General features: G+C 47.9%; 1 protein-coding gene across 4 annotated transcripts; it reads right to left on the bottom strand.

The window, feature by feature from the left end:
* Positions 1-1,328: 1,328 nt before the first annotated feature.
* Positions 1,329-19,202, bottom strand: Clta (clathrin, light chain A). Of its 4 annotated transcripts, NM_031974.2 has the most exon segments (7): positions 1,329-1,770; positions 2,728-2,763; positions 3,933-3,986; positions 8,079-8,190; positions 12,130-12,247; positions 13,236-13,273; positions 18,863-19,202. In NM_031974.2, coding segments are annotated over 7 exon segments (747 nt in total). In that variant the 5' UTR covers positions 19,080-19,202; the 3' UTR covers positions 1,329-1,598.
* Positions 19,203-21,224: the final 2,022 nt, after the last annotated feature.

The raw sequence follows: 21,224 nt of genomic DNA, 5'->3' as shown, positions 1-21,224 counted from the left end.
TAACCTATGATTAACCTATGTCTCAATTAAAAAATTTTATTGCGATTCTGAATCCAATTTAAGACAAAATACACTTCCTTGTCCAAGTCTTTTTTTTCTCCCAGAGCTGAGGACCCAGGGCCTGCGCTTGCTGGGCAGGCACTCTACGACTGAGCTAAATCCCCAACCCCTCCTTGTGTAAGTCCTAACACCCTTATAGCATGCTTACCCTTAAACTAAAAGCAATTCTTTTCTCAAGAGCTTTGTGTTTGTGGCCTTACTTTTATCATTACATACATTATCATACATTACATTATCATAATCAAGTACCACTGCTTTCTTAACCAAGGGAAAAGGAGCTATTAATAGAGACCATTACTAAACTAGCATCTACATTTGACACAGAGAAAAGGTAGCCCCAAGAAGGAAGCTCAGAACTGACGTCGAACACCCAATAAATAACCCCTAAACCAATGACTGCTTCCTCTTTGTTAAAGGCAGGGTCTCACTGTGCAGCCTTAGTGGACTTGGAGCTCACTATGTAGACCAGGCTGGCTTCAAACTCAAGAGATCCACTTGCCTCTGCTTCACCAGTCTGCCTGGGATGAAAGGTGTGTGCCATCAGGGCCAGTCTCTTCCCTCATTCTGTCACCTATGAAGCTACATGTGGCTAAGAATTGCAAATGCTGTGCATTAAGGACAACAGACTGTAAACAGCAGCTCCATTTTCAGGTGGGAGAGCCTTTGCTCCTAGCGCTGTGCACTTGCTAGAGCCGACACGAAGGGCTCTCAGGTGGTCTCCGGGTGAGCTTGTTTCCTTGATACATGGTGGCTTCACCACAGAAGAACGTCTTATATAGAGTGGCTCGGGGTTACCAGGCAGAGATTTAATGCGTCAGCTGTGCTGCCCTATATGGTCTAGCTTTGGAACTCACAGCCATCACTTCTGTCCTCTACTTCATCTGGATAATATCAAAATTTAAAGCTGTCATGTATCCAAGAAAATCCAAGACAATGGCATGTAGCCAATACCAAAACCAAGGGCTATGGGCGTCCAGGGAGAGGAGTAAGGCATCATGGAGGGAGGGGCTTTAAACTGGTTCTTAAAATGGACCCCTATTTCAAAAGGGAAAGAGGGAGGTTGATGGGCTGTGATAGTATGCTTACCTAGCATACCCTAGGAGCCCCCCCCCAACACCAGAAATTTGGAGTTACTACAGTTTAAAAAGGGCAGATGCTCAAGGGCAGTGCCTTCTCAGTCCCAGAAATAACTGCGAATCTCTCACCCCTTTAAGCCTGCCCCGAGCTGCAGCACCATTTTGAGATCAAGTAAAAATGCCTCACGTATATATTGTTTGAAACAGAAATTTATTCTCAGAATAATGCACAAAAGCACAGGTTGAGGCTACTGTTGGGAGCTCCCCTCCCTTCCTCTTCCTCTCTCTTCTCTGAATGCCAGGGAGAACACAGTTGAAGGAAACATGCAATCACAAACAATGATCAACTCTAAAGACAAAAGGTTTGGTCCAAAAGAACTCGGCATAATTAATCCAATTGCGTGAACAGCTTCACTGAGTAGGATTAAGATCGGAGACGTAGTGTTTCCACAGGGTGGCTCTTCAATGCACCAGGGGCGCCTGCTTCAGGGAGATGAGGACTGAGCGCATGCGAGAGACATCTTTGGCCTGTTTGCTGGACTTGGGGTTAAAGTCACACAGGCGGGCCACCCGCTCCCACTCAGTGCCTGGGGATGACTCGTCAATGTCGTTTACAAAGGCTTCTTCTGCTGCCCTGGAAGCAATAACAGAATATGTTGGTTTAATGTAAAAACCCTTTGAGCAGTCTGATGGCTGCCTTGCTTTAACTTGTTACAGAGTGAGTGACTTTTGACTCAAAAGTGGCATTCTGGTTTTCCAGAGAGTATCATATCAGCCCCTAGAGCTCAGGTCAGAACCAAGGGCAGACATGTGGCCAGCTCTCCTAGATACAGTACCCAGGCTGCTGTGTGAAATGGCGGAGTACAGGTTTGGTTCAGGGCTCGCTCTGTCTCTATGGCTGGCTTTGCTCATCAGAGCATGAAAAAGCAAATCCTTGGCCAATCACAAACTGCTTCTCTGAACAAGAAGAGAAAGCAGCAGGCTGATCAAGGGCTTACAGAGTAGCTTATGCTGGGCTACACTGAGGTTCAAGGGAATTCAGATTTCCCAAAAGCCCTTGGGTCACTGCATAATAGCCTCAAACTTATCCTAAGGCTGGAGAGAAACAGGGCAGAGCAAAAGGCATTCAAGACCAAGCTCCCATGCTAGCAGGTACTAGAGACTAAAGCCATTCTGGAAGGGGGCATTAGGACAGTCACCAGCTCAGCCAACAAGTCTGCCATTTCTCTCCAGCCAGGCATCTGGAGCCACTCAGGGAAGACCCTGGCAGGAGAGCCAACGTGAGCTGCTTTTTGGCAGGACGCCACCCCAACGTTCTTTCACATCAGGACCAGCCCGCCCCCAGTGGGAACTTACTGGCTAGAGCGACAGCCCAAAGGACGGTGGTAAAAGTGGGAAAGACACAATGTACTTTAGCTACTCCAACAAGCATCACGGCAAAGCAAAAGCAATGGAGATGACCGGTCTGTGGGGACAGAGGGTGGCACTCTCACAGGGATGGCCGTGGCAAACACTGCTGAAGCCCAGAGCCACTACAACACTGCGACTTCATGGCACACACAGTTAGGGCAGTGAGGAAGGTTTACTTAACTGTTCTAGGCTGTAGCAAGGATGGTTTATGTTTGTGCTTAAAGGTGAAGAGAAGAAAAGAAACAAGGAGAAACTTTAGGTCAGATATAGAAATGAGAATGATTCAATGCAGATGGTCAGTAAGCTACACATGCCCTTGCCGCTCTTCCTAGGCCCGGGAGCGTGCAGCTGCCTTTGCCAGCCACCCTGCTGTCCAGCAAACCCAGACTCAACCTTTTCAGTCTCCATTTCTACTCCAGAGAACGTGTAAAAGTCAAAGTGAACACCACCTGTAAGTCCAGCATTTCACAAGTCTCATTGCAAACTCACCCGGGGACCCAGGACACCCAGTTCTGCTGTCTAATGAGGTGGCCATCTCAGGGTCATGGGCCCCAAGAGACTCTGTCTACCAACTTGCCCAAGCAGCTGTCATTTTTTCCTTCTAGTTCTGTCATCAAAAGGAAAACAGGACGATTTCCAAGTCCTCAGCAATACTGTTTTCATTAACAAGGATATTTTATTGAAACAAAAAAGCCTTTCCAGAAAAGACAGTTTTCTGGGAGAAAACTGAAGTCGTTTACTGGACAGTTTTGACTTCGCAGCTGGGGGCCTCTGTGCTGGGGAGGGGACAGGGCACCAGAAGCTGGTCACTAAAATAGCAATTTCTGACACCTAAGACCAGAGAAAAACAGTGACAGAGACCCATGCTGCCTGAGTGACACTTCACTTCTTTAAGGATCAGGAATTGGCAAGGCAGAGCCCCCATCCCCCGTGCCACCCCACCCTCCACCTACCACACACTTCCCAGCGCTGACTCTGGTAATATATGGTGCTGCTGACCATGGCAGCCCAACACCTTAGGTCATCCCTGACTCCACAGGGGAAACTCTCCTCCCAGCTTAGGCAGACAGGCAGGCAGCAGGGCCTGGAAGCTGGCAGCACCAGCAAGTGTCAGACCCATCTAAGCCCAAAACAAACCCTTCCCAGAGGGAGCATGAAAGCTTGCTTCCCTCCAGGACCTCAATGTGAAAATGTCACCAGGGAGTGCGTGGAGTGACAGTTCTGCAAGATTAGCAACAGTCATATCTAGCTTATCAACTCTCAAGCAGCCCCACAGAGCCAATGTGAAATAGTTTAAAAAGCAAAGCAACTTGTGACAACTAAGAGCAATAACTCTAAACAGAAAGAAAGAATCAAACAAGAAAAGGAATTAGTTTTGCAACATACACATAACCAATCACGTCAGCGAAGGGTTGTTTGTAGAAAGCTTCATCTGCCACCCTAGACAGCAAGAAGTCCAAAAGGCAGGCAAGCAGGCAGGAAAAAAGAGAAAACATTGAGAAGCAGAAACATCTAAAATCCACAGTAGGCGTGACAGCACCCCAGGGAGCTGCTCCCAAGGCTCCATCTGACCCCAGGGGGCTTCCAGCGGTCGGAGCTGCAGTGGACAGAGGCATCTTGGCAGCTGGCCTTCATGGGCTCTATGGAGAGCTCTGGGCCTCACTGACGACAACCTTTAGTAAGCGCTTTGTTAAGGGCCACGTGCCATTCCATACGGCAACGGTTACCACCCATGCTGCCGGTGTTCTCGCCCTCCTCCCCAGGGAAGGAGACCGAGGCTCAGTGGTGAAGACTTGGTCAGCTAGTGGCAGTGTGGTTCGCAGTGCACATGTTTTACTCACTATAACGTTTGCCAGCTCAGGACGCCATGCTGCCTTTCTGCCAGCCTCAGGAATTATCATTGGGTATGATCACTGCCAAGCAAGAGATGGACACAGTCCCAAAGATTTAATCCCAAATCTTCAGCCTAATCACTGCTTCCCCATACTTGCTTCGTGGAATGAAAAAAAAAAACCTGTTGCAAAATGTCAGTCTCAGACGTAAGAGAGGCTGGAGGGTAAGTGGTCTGGGAAGCAGAAGCTAGTCTGGGCTCTGGCCCGGGGTTCTGTGTCTGCTCAGGAAGCCAGGACAGTTTCTAAACACGTATGTGCCACTCTGGGCTTTCGACAGTGTAGCTTAAAGTCCTGACCTTCAGCAAGTCTTTATGTGCCGGTGGGGGTGAGGGAGGATCAATCGGCAGGATTTCACTAACCAGGGCTCAGTGCCTCAAGAAGGTACACCGAAAAACCTTGCTAAGTCTCAGCCTGTCCTTTGCTACATCGTTTTAGGATAAAAACCAGGAAAATTTTTTGAGACAGGATCTCATTTTGTAGCCCTGGCCTCTCATATTGAGAGGCAGAACCTGGCTGGGAGGGACATTTTTAAAGGACAATCATAATCACTCTTGAACTTACACACACGTTTATATGAAAGCAAATTCTAGTAACATACGTTCTAGTATATATTTATTTCATTTTGAAACGGTCTCATGTAGCCCAGGGTGGCCTTAAACTTGACAGGTAACTGAGGATGACCTGAAGTTCTAGTTCTCCTGCCTCTACCCGTCTTAGGGATGCTGGGATCGTGAGTATCCACTTCAGGCAGTGCTGCAGACCAGGTCCAGGGCCTCACACACTGTGCAATCCCTCACGGAACACACCTTTCCTAACTCTCTCCTTCACTCTTTCCTAGCTCTCCACAGAGGCTATCTGTGGACATTTAAAGAAGGCAAAGGGAGCAGCCCGGTTGTAACTCAGGGACTCAGCAGGGAAGCAGCTGCCGGTGAGTCACCAAAAATAGGCGGCAAAGAAGGGCAGGCAGCTCTGATCCCTTCAGTTTACTGAAGGCTTAGTCTAATCCGTTTAATGCTGCCTTGCTCCAACTGGGGGAGAAGAAAGGTTTACTTCCCCCCACCCCAGGGCATCACTTCACAACAAAGGCCTTTGTGAAGCTCTGCCTCTTCACAACCAGGCCCAACACTAAAGAGCTTGTCATGGACAAGCAGGGCCTCTGAGGGACAAAACTGCACACAGTAAGCACAGCACAGGCGCCCTCCTGGCTGCTCTTCTCCAGGATGAGGCGGACCTGGGAAAGGGGAGAGGAATGTCTGACCAAGGGCCTAAAATAACAACTCAGGGCTTCACTCTAGAAATAGCCCCACAGTGGGCATGGGAAAAGAAGTCTACCATTGCTAAGACTAATGACTTTTAATTCCTCAAGTGCTTTTTAGGCCTTGGTTAGAGCTGAAAGTCCTAATACAAGAGACCTCTCACAAGAGGAATGTCTCTCTTCTGGCTTGGGAAGGGAGTTCTAGAGTTGTCCTCCATGCTTTTTCATAGGCCACTACTGAATGATTCATGCTCTGGCCCTAACTTGGGATAAAAGATGTGGCTTGGCACTGACAACACAGTCCATCTACATAGGAACCTAACACCCCACCCCGCCCAACCCCAACCTTCTGCTGACGCTCTACACTGGCTGGGATATGCTCTGGTATCTTGGTGAGGCGTTCTGTCTGTCTGTCTGTCCCAGGTTAACCCCACGTCTGTCTCAGCCTTCAGAGCATGCGATTACAGTGGTGTGGTACCACCAATGGCTTGATGGGTGCCCATCCTTCCCTTAGTCATTTTGAGGATTTAGCACATCACAGAGCTTCATTCCTAGCCCCTCACACATCCACCTAACCACCATCCTCTGAAGAAATCACTGGAAGCCGGCAGTGGTAGCACAGGCCTTTCCTTTAGTCCCAGCCCTTGGGAGACAGAGGCGGGGGGACCTCTCTGAGTGACGCCAGCCACAGAAAGACTGTCTCAAGATAAAACACAAAAACCAAAAACATAAAAAAACCAAACCTGCAGGAACAGAGTAAAAAACTATCTTCTGCCCTAGTATTGTGGGATGGTGGCTAGTACATCCTAACTTTACTTACACACACAGACTCGAGCCTGTAAGCAAGTTTTACAAGGCAGATGAGCGGGCTTCTGACAGTAATATGCTAACACTCCATGAGAAATCTCTCCTCTCTGAAACTACGGAGGGTCAGTGAACTCAACATTCTATAATTCCAAGTAATCAGAGTACCGTCTGACTACATGAAGAACCTCGCCCGCCCTCTACGCCCTACATCAGACACGGGGCAGTCCTCTAAATAAAGGGAGTGAGCAAAGCCCTCTGCAATAGAAAGCCTCACGTCTTCCTTATCAAGTTTGAAAATCCGTCTGTCAAGCTGCTGAAGCCCGGGGACCCGATGCAGGAAGAGTTGGTGGGCCTAACCTCGGGACTTCAGAGCAGAGTGGGTGCCGGGGGCCTTTGCTGGGAAGCACCACACTGCGGTACTCTCTTTACTGCAGAGCTGCGCTGGACCCTGGAGGGAATCATCGAGGTGGGAAGAGCAGGGGAGCCTGGCATTTCACACTTCCCATCAGCGCGGCAGCTCTGGGCAGCCTGATGGCAACTGTCCCCGTGGCAACCAACCCTGACTCACAGTGGTCCCCACCTTACTCAGATGGAACCTGTCTTAGAGAAGAGGAGAGGACAACCCTCAGAGAAACGACCAGGTGGAGAGGCCTGGGCTCGGCATCAAAGGACAGTGCCAAAGATGACCAGGAAACACACGAGGGTTTAAAGGACCGTCATAGGGAAGAGCCTACTTATCCTGTCACAGCTGCTTCACGATGGCACCAGCTGGCTGGTGAGGGTTAGCTACATTCTGTCAGATTTCCACCTAAGAGCTGCCCACAAAAAAAACAACAGACTCAGCCTTGGGCTTAGCTTTGTTTTAACAATGAGGTGGCTCTGAATCCACCGGAAAGCCGCTCGAGTGTCTCCCCTAGGCTACACCCAAGTAAGGGCTCCTAAGAAATGAGTGCATCCCACAGCTACTGTTTGTAATGATAGGAAAATGAGTGTTTTCTCTCCCCACAGGGTGTGTGTGTGTGTGTGTGTGTGTGTGTGTGTGTGTGTGTGTGTGTGTGTGTGTATGCGCGCTCGCGTACGTGTTTAAAGCAATTTTAGGAAATCAGCTTGAAGCTTCTTAAGCACAGGTAGCAGTCAGTGAAGCCTTCACCCTGTAGTTCAAGCTGGAACGTCCTAAGCTGCGTAATTACAGAGCACATCCCTGCTAAGGACTTCAGAAAGCCTCTCTAGGAGGACAGGGCCACACTTAGGGGGATCTGTATGTTGTCTGTAATTGTCTCTCTCACAAGTCACGAGACTGCAACTGACCTTTCATCTCAGGGCTCTCCAGGGCCTAACTTTCCCAGGTCACACCATCACAGCTGATGAAACCAAACCCAGTTTAAGAGCCAAACTCAATCCAAGTTGATTCTGCTCATAAGACCCAGGAAACCTGCGGCCTCTGTTTCTAGCAGTTTCTTCCAGATCTCCAAGGCTTTTCTAAGAAGGCAGGCACAGCCAAGAACCTAGACTGGGTTCTAGAAAATGGATTTACTCAGTCTCAGAGAGCAGGCTGTTCTAGATGCACAGAGGACCCACCTGTTGCTGGCTTTTGTCTTCTGTAGCTGCTCATCCTGCCTTGCGTACCACTCTTCCAGCTCCTTCACTGCCTTTTCTTTCCACTCTGCTTCCTGCTTCCGAGAATTGGCATCTTTTAGGAGAGAAAAGAATACAACTGAGGGAAAGCAAAAATAAGTTCATGTCAACGTATAACACTGTAGTCCTATAGAAGTTACCGACGTATCTTCTGAGCATACAGATGTTGGGAAAAATGATGGGAGATGGCTCATCGGTTAAGGGCACTGGCTGCTCTTCCAGAGGACCTGGGTTCCATCCCAACACCCATATCCCATGGTAGCTGACAACCATCGTTCACTCCAGTTCCAGGGGACCCTACACCCTCATTCTGGCCTCTACAGGCACCTCACACATATGGTGCACGGGCATAAATAACAACTTTTTCTTTTTCTGAGCCAATGTTTCATGTAGCCCAGGATGACCCTTAACCTATGATACTGGTGAAAACTGTGAACTTCTACCTCCTGCTTCCCCCTCTGAATGCTAATTTACAGAAATGTGTGACTCTGCCCAGTTTTGTATTGTGTTAGGGACTGACTTCAGGACTCTGTGCATGCTGGGCAAGTACTCTCCCAACTAACGGAACAGATTCTTCTAACTCTTCTAGAAATGTACACAGTCCACACCCCAAACAAAGTTACTCTAATTATAAATATGGCAGAAACACTTGGCGAGGCAGGAAACTAACAGTAAAATTAGCAGAGGTAGAAATGGCTCACAAATCAGAGAATGGTAGGACACAGGACCACAGAATACCTACTCCAGTTTGGATGACAGTCAGTTTGTAACAGAGCTAAGTGAAAGAAAACCGGGATGGAGGGAGCTGCAGGGGCCAAGGACACAGGGTCACCGGTTAACAATCACCAAAAGGCTTAAGACAGTAGTAAGTTCAGAGAGAATTCATATCTGCAGGTTTGCTACCCTGGATTCGCAAACATTTTCTCCTTTGCAAGCTCTTTTTTGGTGTGTGTGCTCACACACAATCCAGCACATATGCAGGCCAGAGATATGAAAACCCATGAGATAGAGGTACGGACAGTTGTGAGCCACCATGTGGTTGCTATGAACTGAATTGGGGTCCTCTGCAAGAGCAGTCAATACTCTTAGCCACCAAAGTCAAGTTTTAGATTAAATGTAGTTTTGCACGATGTTGGTTGAAGACCACCTGTCACAAAGGCAGGGAAGCATGATCACTGCTAGCAGCACATGTGAATTGCTAACAGTTAAACATGGTCTTGGGGACATCCTCTCATGGACCTCAATCTTTACAATACTCCCAAGAAGATAAATTTTAGGTTCCTTTTCAGCAGTAAGGGAGGAAAAAGCCCTCAAAAAGCTGAGTAAGCTTGCCATGGATAAGGGGCGAGCAAAGACCCAGTCTGCTCTCAAGCTCACACTTGACTCACTTCAGTACACAAACCTGGAAATAATCACATGATTATATAACCATCAAGTAATCCAGAGAGGTCTCCAAGCACAGAGTAAGAGCCCAACCTGTAATTAGCACCTTGGAGAAGGAGAGTGAAAGCAGGGTGGCATCAAGTAAAGGAAGGCCTGAAGAAGCAGAGTATTCCTGGGCATCTGCCCTTTGCCAGACACGTACTAACCTCCTGGGCCAGGCTGTGTCTAGAGCCATCTCCAGGCGTCCTGCTATTACAGACTCTCTTCTTTGTTGTTTAACTCACCGGAAGTTGCCTGGCACTCACACAAGACTGTATACTATGAGCTCCCCCGAAAGCCTCTGACATACCGGCAGAGAACTGCCGACAGTCCTGCCCATGGCACACACAGGGCAGAGGATAAACTACTCTGCCATCAGACTCCAGAAGTTGAGGAGGCCACGTGAGCTTCAAGGAAATAAAAATCTACTACCTGACCTAACTGCAAACTGGAATCACTTCCCAATCACACCCCTTTTGTGGCTGGCAAGATGGTTCTGGGGTAGAAGCCTGATGGCCTGAGTCCAATCCTGGGTCTCAAAATAGAACCTTGACATGTTTACAATTTTTAAGTGTTTTGATTGGACTATATTCTTTCTATGTATTCTAACAATCATTACAATTATTTTTGTTAGGGCTAGGCATGATATCATATACCTTTAGTCCCAGCACCTGGAAAGCAGAGGCAGATGGTTCTCTGTAAATTTGAGGCCAGTCTGATCGAAGTATCAAGTTCCAGGACAGCCAGAGAAACAAGAAGCTGATGCCACGGTAGGGCTTGGCCTGCCCAGTTAGATGGCCCTGTACACAAAATGCACGTAGAAAGCCACGTGGCTCGTGGGGTAAATGTGGAGCCTCAGCAGAGCAGACAAACCCAAACTTGTTTTTACCACACTCCTTAGCTGTGTGCTTCAAATGTAATCTACTTATGATCCTCAATACCTTTATTCATAAAAATGAAAAGGGGGGGGGGGCGGAGGGATGGCTCAGCAGGGAAGAGCACTGGCTGCTCTTCCAGAGGTCCTGGGTTCAATTCCCAACACCCGCATGGTGGCTTACAATCATCTGAAACTCCTGTTCCAGGGCATCCAACACCCTCACAGAGACATACATGCAGTCACAACCACCAATGCACATAAAAAATAAATACTTTTTTTAAATGCAAAAAGATCCCTTACCTTACAGGGATAATAAGGTAAAGAAAAAAAGTCCATGTTATGATTTGGAAATGATAGGATCCCCTAAAAAGACTCATGTAGACAGCCTGAGAGAAGATTCTGGAATTTAGAGCACTTGTTGATTTGCAGAAGACCAGCATCCACATTATGGGTCACAACCATCTGTAACTCCAGGTGCAGGGGATCCAACAACCTCTTCTGACCTCTGCAGGTACCAGACACACTACACAGACAGACATGCTGCTTGTGACGGTTTGAATGTGCTTGGCCCAGGGAGCTGCACTATTAGAAGGTGTGGCCTTGTTGGAGGAAGTGTGTCACTGTGGGGCTGGGCTTGGAGACCCTCCTCCTAGCTTCTCCTAGGATGTTGAGTCTGTTCCTGGCTTCCTTTGGGTGAAGATGTAGAACTCAGCTCCTCCTGCACCAGGCCTGCCTGGACACTGCCATGCTCCCGCCTTGATGATAATGGACTGAACCTCTGAACCTGTAAGCCAGACCCAACTAAATTCCTTATAAGAGTTGCCTTGGTCATGGTGTCTGTTCACAGCAGTGAAACCCTAAGACACTGCTACAACATTCACACACACAAATTCAATTATGGACTTTAAAAAAAAAGGCTCATGGTGCTATCTGTTGGAAGTGACTGCACTGTAAGAGACTCGACCTAATCCATGGGCTGATCCATGACTGAATGGACCACTGGGAGATGTGGTAACAGGGGAAGGTAAAGGCTGGGTGAAGTGGTGGCTGTGGAGAGTCCCTCTGAACTGTATGACATCCTTACTTCCCTGCTTCCTATCTGCTATGAGGCGAACAGATGCCCTTTGTCTGTTCTGCCTGGAAGTCTCTCTATTCCCAGACCTGAAAGCAATAGAGCCAGCAGCTATGTCTGAAACTGTGAGCCAAATTGAACCTTCTTCCTTCAGTTGATTCTGTCCACTATGTTGTCACAGCATGGGAAGGTACGGACACATTTCCTAACAGTAGATCCATCTTTCAAATGAGAAGTGAACCGTCAGTGTCGCTCACATGAGCAGTACCTCAAGTTCCCATATGCTTGTCAACAGCACTCAGCTGTAGTCAGCATCACTGACTCCCTCAGATGATGACAGTGAAAGACGGGAACCAGGCACCCAGTCAGCAAGGTGCAATCTTGAACTGAGCCTTTCACTTCCTGGAGAAGACGCCTCCCTACACTCCCGAGTTCTTCATGCAGTAGCCGCTGATGAAGCCTATCCTTGCCAGTGGCCTGTGACCTTTAGGCTGAGAAATACAACTTCCTCAACACTGAACAGAGACACTATGGCCGATGCAAGCTTAAAGGGGATCAGAGTACAGTTCTCGTCAACTACTCTACTGTAAGCAGATACCTGAAAGCAAAGCGGAATTCCTTACCGAGGGCTTCCAGGCGCTCTGTCTGCTCTTCTCTCCACTTACGGATACTTTCAGGCTCTGACTGCAACCGATCCACTTCTGAAATGGCTGCGTAACTGTCTGTTGGACCATTGCTCTCCTTAACACAAAACAATTATATCCATCAGTGCCCCCAAGTCTTTCTGAAATGTTTTTCACAAGAGTAGAACGTCAGGTCACATAGAAGGCGGGCTTGTAACTGTTAAAGGACTACTTAAAGCAGTAAGAGAACCCTACAAGCCACCAGAGAGCCTCCTGCATCGCAACATTACTGAGCTGGGTCCTTGCGCTCTCAGGAGGGAGGCAGACTAGTTGCTATCTGTTGAAAAGCGGGACACAAGTGGGTGACAGGAGAGTTGAGGCTGGATGGGTAAGGGACATATTCGGAGATTATGTGCTGCCTTCAAAGCTAATAAGCACAGAGCAAAGCCAAGCCTAGAGCCTAAGACTTCAGAAGCCATTTTACCACACAGGGGAACAGTCACTGAATAACATCTAGCCAGACGGTAAACTTTAGGAAAGAATTCAAAAGTATAGCAACTGTAGTCAAATCAGGGAAGGATCAAAAAATGGGGGTGACTATGAGTCAGAGGGCAGGGAGGCTTCTCTGTGGTGGGTAAAGACCTGAGAGCTAATAACAGGTTGACGGAAACCCATAGTTGCGAACTGACTGGAGAATTATACTATGTGGCCACCTGGGGATCATTACCCGCTTAGCCTTATTAGACTCTAACAAAGAGAAAAGGGGAATTACTTAAAGTTCTTGTGACTGCCGGGCTTAGTGGTGGATTCCAGCTGAGGAGCAAGTGAAACTGTGAGGGAACCCAGCCCAGTCCAGTGAATTCCAGGACAGCCAGGACTACACTGTCACTAGTGACCTCTATAGTGCTGGGTATGGCATAAGGCACACAGTGCTTGAATTGAGGATGACGACCAGTATCTCAATTTTCGTTTTTTTAAAAAAGCTCTTTCTACCACTTCCACTGTCCACTCTGGTAGGCAGTGAACCAGCACTGGGGTCTCTTTTAGGTTAGTCAGTTCAAATCACACTTAAGACATCACTTAATATAGTTAAGAGCACTTCGTACCTGGTAGTATTCGCCATTCATCACTCCATCAACCGCATCTGCAAGACATAAGATTCCAGCCTGTCAATCGGGGCTGGAGGGAAGGACTAAGGACTATACAGCAAAATATAATATTGCTACTGTAGCAGCTATGCGCTACTAAGTAGCCTTTAAGAAGTGATGGCAGGGCTGGAACAGAGCTCAGTGACAAGACAGCTTCCTAGCCCCCATGCCTCAGTGAGGCCATGGGATCAAAAGGCAAAATACTTCAGTGGAGAAGGTAGCTGGAAGGATGGCTCAGGGGTAAAGAGCACTGGAGGCCCTCTGAGGACCCAGGTTTGATTCCCAGCACCCACAGGGCAGCTTAAAACCACCTGTAACTCCAGTTCCAAGAGCTCCAGTGCTCTCCTGCCTCCATGGGTTCCAGGCACCCTAGTGGTGCAGAAACACATATGCAGGCAAAACACTCATTTGCACTTTAAAAAAAAAAAAAAAAGCTGCCCGACACCCTGAGTCCCATCCCCGTGACCCAAACAGCAGGACAGGATTCCTGCAAGCTTTCCTCCGACCTACACACACACACACACACACACACACACACACACACAGGGGTTGGGGTGTGGATATGAACTATGCATGTTCATACACTCCTATAGTGCCAGCATTCAGAAGCTGACGTAGGAGATCAAGGGTTGTGAGGCCAGCCTGGGCAAATTCCAGGTGAGCTTCAGCCACACAGCAAGACACCAAAGGTAGGCAGCATATGGCCTAACAATTTTAACAGTGGTTCCTAACAGTGAATACAAGTATTTGGCTGGTATAGTCAACTACTCCTTTGATAGTTCCTTGTTTAGAATGCTGGGTCACAGGGTATGCACTAAGGCGAAGGTCCCTACTCCCTGTCAGGTATTTGTATCTGACACCTGACTTTCTTCTTTATGAACTGTCTGAGATTTGCCTGTTTTTCCTGTCTTCTGATCTCTGAATTTCCTTTATTACGAAACCTATTCTGTTGCAAGTATTTTCCCATCTTGTTCACCTCCCTCCCCAGGCTCCTCTCTCTGTGCACACACGTGGAGCTCAGGGGTTCTTGTTATCTCCCCTCAATTGTCTTCAGCCTTATTGTTTGAGATGTGGTCTGCTGGTAGACCAGCAAGCTCCAGGGATCCTCCTGTCTCCTCCCAACTCTGAGGTCACGGGCATCCACCAAGCAGCCAGATTTTATATGAGTACTGGGATCTAACTCAGGGTGGCAAGCTTGTGCAGGGAGTACTCAACCAGCCTGAGCCATCTCCCACGTTCAGAGAGTGTGTGTGTGTGTGTGTGTGTGTGTGTGTGTGTGTGTGTGCGCGCGCGCGCGCGCGCGCGCACAATTGACAGAGGCTTTCACTGTAACCCAGGCTGTTTTCAAAGAGTATGCTGGTGAGAATGACCTTAAATAAACTTCTAATACTCTGCCTCCACTTTCCCAAGTGCTGGGAAGATGGGTCTACACCACCATGTAAGTTGGTTTATATGGTGCTAGGAATTGAACCCAGGGCTTCATGTATACCCGGCAAGCACTCTATCAACTGAGTTACATCCCAACACCCCATTTTGTTTTTCAATTTGGCTTAGGACATTAATACTGAGAACTGCAATTTTTCTGCCAATGTTACCAACTCGTGGCTTCTGCACAGACTATGCCACAATTGTATTTTTCTTCTGGTACTTAAAAATAATTTATTACACTTTATTTATTTAGGCCATCTTGTTTGACAGCAGGGGCCTTTCACCCACTGAGCCATCTCACTGGCCCTCCCTCTTCTGGTACTTTACCTGGAATTTGTTCTTGTGTAAGGTAGAGTGAGAGAGTTTTACATCCTAGAGCCTGCAGTGGCTAGCCTGACCAGTCCTACAGTATGGTTAATACATCACAGCCACACAGTTAATATAGTTCATCTTAGGGCCGTTTCCAAAAGAAGACTTTGGCCCTTACTCTCTACATAAAACCAGGGCAATGCACATCCCACACCTCCTAAACTACTTGTAGCCTGTCCTTTGGGTCTGAGGATTCATCCCGACCCTCTGGCACATGCTTTGAGCTCTTCCCCCCTCTCCAACTCCCCTCCTGCCTTGTGTCTGTCACCCATATTCCTCTTTCTATGTAGCTAAGAGGCATAAAACTGTGTAACAGTTTCTTTCCCACAGAGGAATGCTACAACTGCTCCCATATTACTGGGGCAGCAAGCTCTTTATTAGATACTCCATTATTCTTTTGACATTTTGTGTGTATGGGTGCTCTGCCTGTATGTGTGTGTGTGTGTGCCGCCCTGTATGCAATGCCTGCAAAGAAAAGAGGTAATCAGATCCCCAGAGACCAGAGTTACAGCTGTTATGTGATACTAGAACTGAATCCAGTTCCTTTGAAAGAGCAGCCAGTGATCTGAACCACTGAGCCATGTCTCCAGTCCTTTTCTCATATTCTTACTTGAATCAAATGACCCAAGTGAAGGACAGTCTACAGGAACAGGGAAATTATATCTATGGCCCTTGATTTAGGATAGCTACACTAACGCCAATGATCCAGAAGAGACTTTCTCAGGCATCTTAAGAAGTCCAGAAAGAAACCAAGCAGTAGTGCGGCACACCTTTAAGTCCAGCACTTTCAAGGCAGAGGTGGGCAGATCTTTGTGATTTCTAGGCCAGCCTGATCTAGAGTGAGTTCCAGTACAACCAGGGATATACAGAGAAACCCTCTCAAAAAACCAGAAAGTCTAGAAAGAAACAAAGGCCAAGTCAGGCACAATAGGACATGCTTTAATCTCAGAACTTCAGAGACAGAAGCAGAGGATTTGAGTTCTGCCAGCTTTGTTTGCACCAAGTTCCAAGACAGTCCAGGATACAGGGACAGACCCTGTCTCAAACCACCACCCGACTCGCCCAAAATTAAAGAACCAAGGGCCAGAGTAAAGTTTCCATGGAGCAAAACAACTTTAAGCTTATGTTTATGTCAGCAAGTGAGGTCAGGCAGACCTAGGGCTGCATCCTCGCTGAGCACTGATTGATTAGCCTGCTACCTTAGGACGGCCTAACTGACACAGAAACAGTTCTCATCCGAAACCCCTCAGCTTAGCTGGCAGATGCTGTGTGAAGCAGAGGTGTAAGGGGTGTTTGGATGCAGTAAATGCACAGCATATTTAAAGAGCACGTGTAACACTCTTTATTTCTCTCTCCCATTTCTACCAATAAAACTAATCTCCCTCCAGAAAACACCCCTTAATTCATCTCTCTGGGCTCCTTGGAAGCACAGGGCCTTGTGGCCACGCTCTGTGGTTCCTCAATCCCTTCTAGATTCTTCTCCTGCCAGACCCCACCAGTGAGGGATTTTTTTAATACCTGGACTTGCCCCGCCTCCCTCCTGACCATCTGCGCCCTTCCTCTTTACACCCCCGCCCCCCATCCCCGCCATCTCACCTGTTGGTTACCTCCTAATCCCAGCCTTGTGTTTAACCTGTGCACATCTCCCATGGGAATTTTCCCCACAGAAGGGGCACGTTTATGTTGTTTTCCTCTGTCCCTCTGGAAAGCACAGCTCCCACCTACTCTTTCGTTTTACACAGTACACCCCAAAGCCTCCAAGCCTTGTAACGCCTCCTCCTACTTCCAGGAAAGTAGTAGTTAAAATTCACTGGCTGCTTACTTACACACCAGTAAGCACTTTACAGACAAATTAATGTAATTCTAAAAACACTGTGTGGTATACATTATGTATCTTAAGACAGAGAAGAAACCGGCTGGGCAGTGATGGCCGTTACCTAAAGTGCCTAAACTCACCCTCAAGCAACATAGGATAGCCCAAATCCCAACCACTACTGTGTTGAGTATGAAAGTTCTCTAATCCCAAGAGGAAGTGCTGAGACTACAGTGTCACCACACACTGTCAGGATCTGGCATTAAGTCATTAAATGCTTAGTTCATAAAAACGTCTTTCCCAGGAACTAAGTCAGCAATCATCCCTTTCCTTCCCTTTGCTGGAAGAGAGGCCCAACTGTGCAGTTCTAGTCTCTCCACTTTATCTTCCCAAGCTGCCTTCCCCGAGCTGTGTGCTGTTAGGGCTCTTTCTACACTGACCGTAGAATCATACACTCCTCTCCCAATTCAACACCCACAAAGCGGTTCTCCCATCCACGCGCACCCCACTGAAACATCTGCAGGAGTCAGGTACAGTCTGAGTCAAGGTGCAGCTGTCTTCTTAACTAAGTCACGACTCTCTAGGATTCAGCTTTCTATTAAGTGAAGGAAGGACACTATGGGGGTAAGAAGCACATTTTAGAAGTTCTCAGGCAAATGCAAAAGACCAAAGAAAACAGCCCCTGTCACTTAAAATCGGCCTCAGCTCTAGGTTGCGCCCCAGTTCTGTCCAGGCAGCTTGCTGGAAACTGTAAACCTGGGGTACAGTACATGTTCCCATGTCAGCTCCTGCTGGGGGATGACTTGTGTGCCTCAAAATATTCTGCTTGCTTAGAATGGTCATTTGTGATCTCTGGCCTCGAATACCCACAAAGCATTACTTTGGTGCACCAAAGCCTGTGCCTGCACCCCTCGATGTCTCCATGCTGTTTGCCCTCCTCAGTGACCTGCCTCACAGTCGCAGTTCAGAGTGTAGATATTCCTTCTCCCCCAGAGGCTGCCATTTTATTTTTTTAAGTTGCATTTTTTTTTTTTTGATGGAGCGTTCGTTCCCCCTATGTTACTCAGGCTGGTGGCGAGCCTCTGGTACCCATGTCCCAAACACCTAAATGCATGCTTTGCAATGCCAAGCTTTTCTTCCTTGTAAATGGAAAGCCATTCTCTCTCTCTCTTTTCTAGCTAATTTCCTACCTCCTTTGGGACTGAATAGGCCTTTTCCACTCCATCTTTCCTCCCATACCACAATCGTGAGCATCACACAAGGAAGCCATCCAAAGGCCAAACTGTCATCCTATCCCTTCTCTTTTCCTTGAGCTTTGCTGTGAAAAGGCCCACGCTGCACTCCACATTCATCTTCTTTTTCTCTCTTTGATTGGTCCGGACTATCCCTGAGGCAGTAACTACCTCCAAAGTTGTTTCCAAAGACAAGCGCCCGGAGTCCTACTCTCAACAATTTATGCAATGTATATAACGTAACACCTATCCTCTGGACTAGTTTCTTTCTCCACGGCCAGCCCATCTTCTAAGAATTCCTTATCTTCCTCTCCTCCTCCCCACAATCCAACATTTTATATATCTTAACTGCTGAACTACGCTGACATTTTTATTGGCGCGTGTGCCCCAAAGTTTCTATTATTCTTACTTTTTCCTAATAAGCAATTTCCGAGTGGACTCAGACACGTCTGTAAGTCTGGCCAAACTGCGCCAATGCGGCAGCACAAGCAATTGCTTGGTGAAAAGTTGGACAGAACGGGCCCGGATCCTGACAGTCACTGCATCTGCGCTCCCCTCCGCCCCGGCCCAGCAGCACTCCGTTCACCGACAGCCTGCAGCAGCGGAGGTCTGTGCAATGACCCAGCCGGGGTCTCACTTCCTCTTTGAGCTCCTAAAGCTTCAGCCAGAAGCCCGAGTCCCGCGGAAGAGAACCGACCCGAGTGCCCCCAGGTCCTCCCGCCCGAACGCCGCCGCCCTCTCACCAGGACCCCCCGGCGGCTCGCCGTGTGCCTGCGGCCCGGGGGCGCCGCCGTCTAGGATGGCGAAGGCCTCGTCGTTCTCTATGCCCGCAATCTCACTCTCCTGCTGCGCCAAGAAGGCCGCGGCCGGGTCTTCCTCGCCGGCGCCCGCCACCCCGTTCCCGAGCGCGGGGCCACCGGGCGCACCGGCGGGAGCGCCAAATGGATCCAACTCAGCCATGACGGCCCAACTCAAACGCAGCGACACCGAAGCCGAAACCAACCGACCGATCCGCCGACACCCCGCCCAGCAGCGGACACTGTGCTGGCGGCTGCTACCGGAGGACGAGCGGAGAGGAGGGAGAAGGTGGAAGCGGAAGCCTTGCTTCTATATCCGGTTAGGTTGGCGAGCCACAAAAAGAACAGCCAATCAGAAGGTGAAAGTTACCCTATCAGCCGGCAAAGGGGTGGAGTCCTGGAGACAACTCGTGACCCGGAGCGGAGGGAGGAGCCAGCGGAAATGCCCACTTTGGAAAGCTGGGAGTCGTCGAGCGTCCGGAGCCTGAGTGACCTGGAACAGCCGTTAGTAGGGTTTGAGGAGTTTGCGGGGACCTGGGATATGAGCTCTTCCGGACTACTCAACACGCAACCACTTGGTGTTTCTGAACCTCAGTGTCCTTGCTTGGAAGACTGGTAGAAGAATCTTACATTGTTTCCCTCCTGGATAATTGAAAAATTTTATGGGTACATAGACCAAGAGAAGTGCATTTACCATTTAATGTCACCGCCCTAAAAAGAAAGAAAGAAACAAAAAGACAAAGGTCACTTTGAGCCTAGGAATTTGAGGCCAGCTTGGGCATCAAAACGTAGAAAACCCCATTAAGCAACCAACCAACCCTTGGGTCAAACAAGATGCCTTCAGAAATAGTAAGGACAAGAAAATGTGAGTTCTATTTTTTTTTTTAATCATAGTTACTTAAAGTGCGTGTGTAGATTGGAGGCCAACTCGTTGGGAGCCAGTTCTAATGTGGGTCCCTTGGATGGAACTCAAGTTATCAGGCCTGGTGGTAGCACCTTTATCCAGTGTTCCATCTGGCCAGTCCTGTGTGTTTTAATACACTATCTTTGATTTGTTTTTGTTGTTGTTGCTTTTTAAGTAACTACAGAAACCACTTCTTTTGTTCTGCTGAATGGGAACAGAAGACTACACACTTGCTAGGCGAGTTCTCTACCACTGAACTACATCCGGGCCTTCTAAAACCATCCTAAGCATGGTTGAACCATTCTAAGCATGGTTGTAAGAAATTTGGAGGGGGCTGGAGCACTGACTGCTCTTCCAGAGGTCCTGAGTTCAAACCCCAATGACCACATGGTGGCTCACAACCATCTGTAATGAGATTTGGTTCCTTCTTCTGGAATGTAGGCAGAACACTGTATATATTATAAAGTCTTAAAAAAAAACAGGAGGGGCTGGGGATTTAGCTCAGTGGTAGAGCGCTTACCTTGGAAGCGCAAGGCCCTGGGTTCGGTCCCCAGCTCCGAAAAAAAGAAAAAAAAAGAACAAAAAAAAAAAAAAAAAAACAGGAAAATAAAGACAAACAAAAGTAAGATGAAATTAACAAATTAATGAAACTTAAAAAAAACTAAGATCACAAGGAACATGAGTACACAGAGAGGGGGGAAAGGAAGGGAGGGGGAAACAAAGCCCAAAACCTCAAAATTGGAAACCTTACTATACAAGCAAAAGACCAGTAAGGTTTAAGACATATATATAAGAAAACAAACAAAAATCAAAGCATAACCCAACAAAGCAATATTAAAAAAAAATCTCCAAATAATATTCCAAAGATATAGACCTCTCAACTCATTATCCAGTACCATGTCTGCCTGGATGCTGCCATGATTCCCGGACTAAACCTCTGAAACTAAGCCACTTGAACGTTGTCCTTTATAAGAGTTGCTTTGGTCAGGTTGTCTCTCCATACCAATGGAAACCCTAAGGTAGAAGTTGGTACCAGGGACTGGGGTATTGCTGTGATAGACCTGACCATACTTTTGGAGTAATGGAGATTTTGGAAAGCTGTGGAATGCTCTAAGCCAGGATTAATGGGCAAGTGTAGTAGAAGCAATGGGAGATAGTGGTGGTGAGAATGACTTGAACTGTGGGGGTCTGGCTGAAGAGGTTCTAGTGGAGAAGAATTTTACTATGTGGCCTAGAGACTGTTCTTGTGATATTTTGGGGAAGAATGGAACTGCTTGTCTGAAGAGTCTGCCTGAGGCTGAGATAAAAAGATTCAGATTAATTGCATTGACAAGGGAAGTCTCAAAAAAGTCTACCATAGACTCTGCCCTGCCGTTCACTCTTATGTAGAGCATTTTGATCAGG

Source organism: Rattus norvegicus, chromosome 5 (genome assembly GCF_021556685.1).
Source record: "Rattus norvegicus strain SHRSP/BbbUtx chromosome 5, alternate assembly SHRSP_T2T, whole genome shotgun sequence".
NCBI classification, from domain to species: domain Eukaryota; kingdom Metazoa; phylum Chordata; class Mammalia; order Rodentia; family Muridae; genus Rattus; species Rattus norvegicus.
This window is presented reverse-complemented; position numbering and strand designations above follow the sequence as displayed.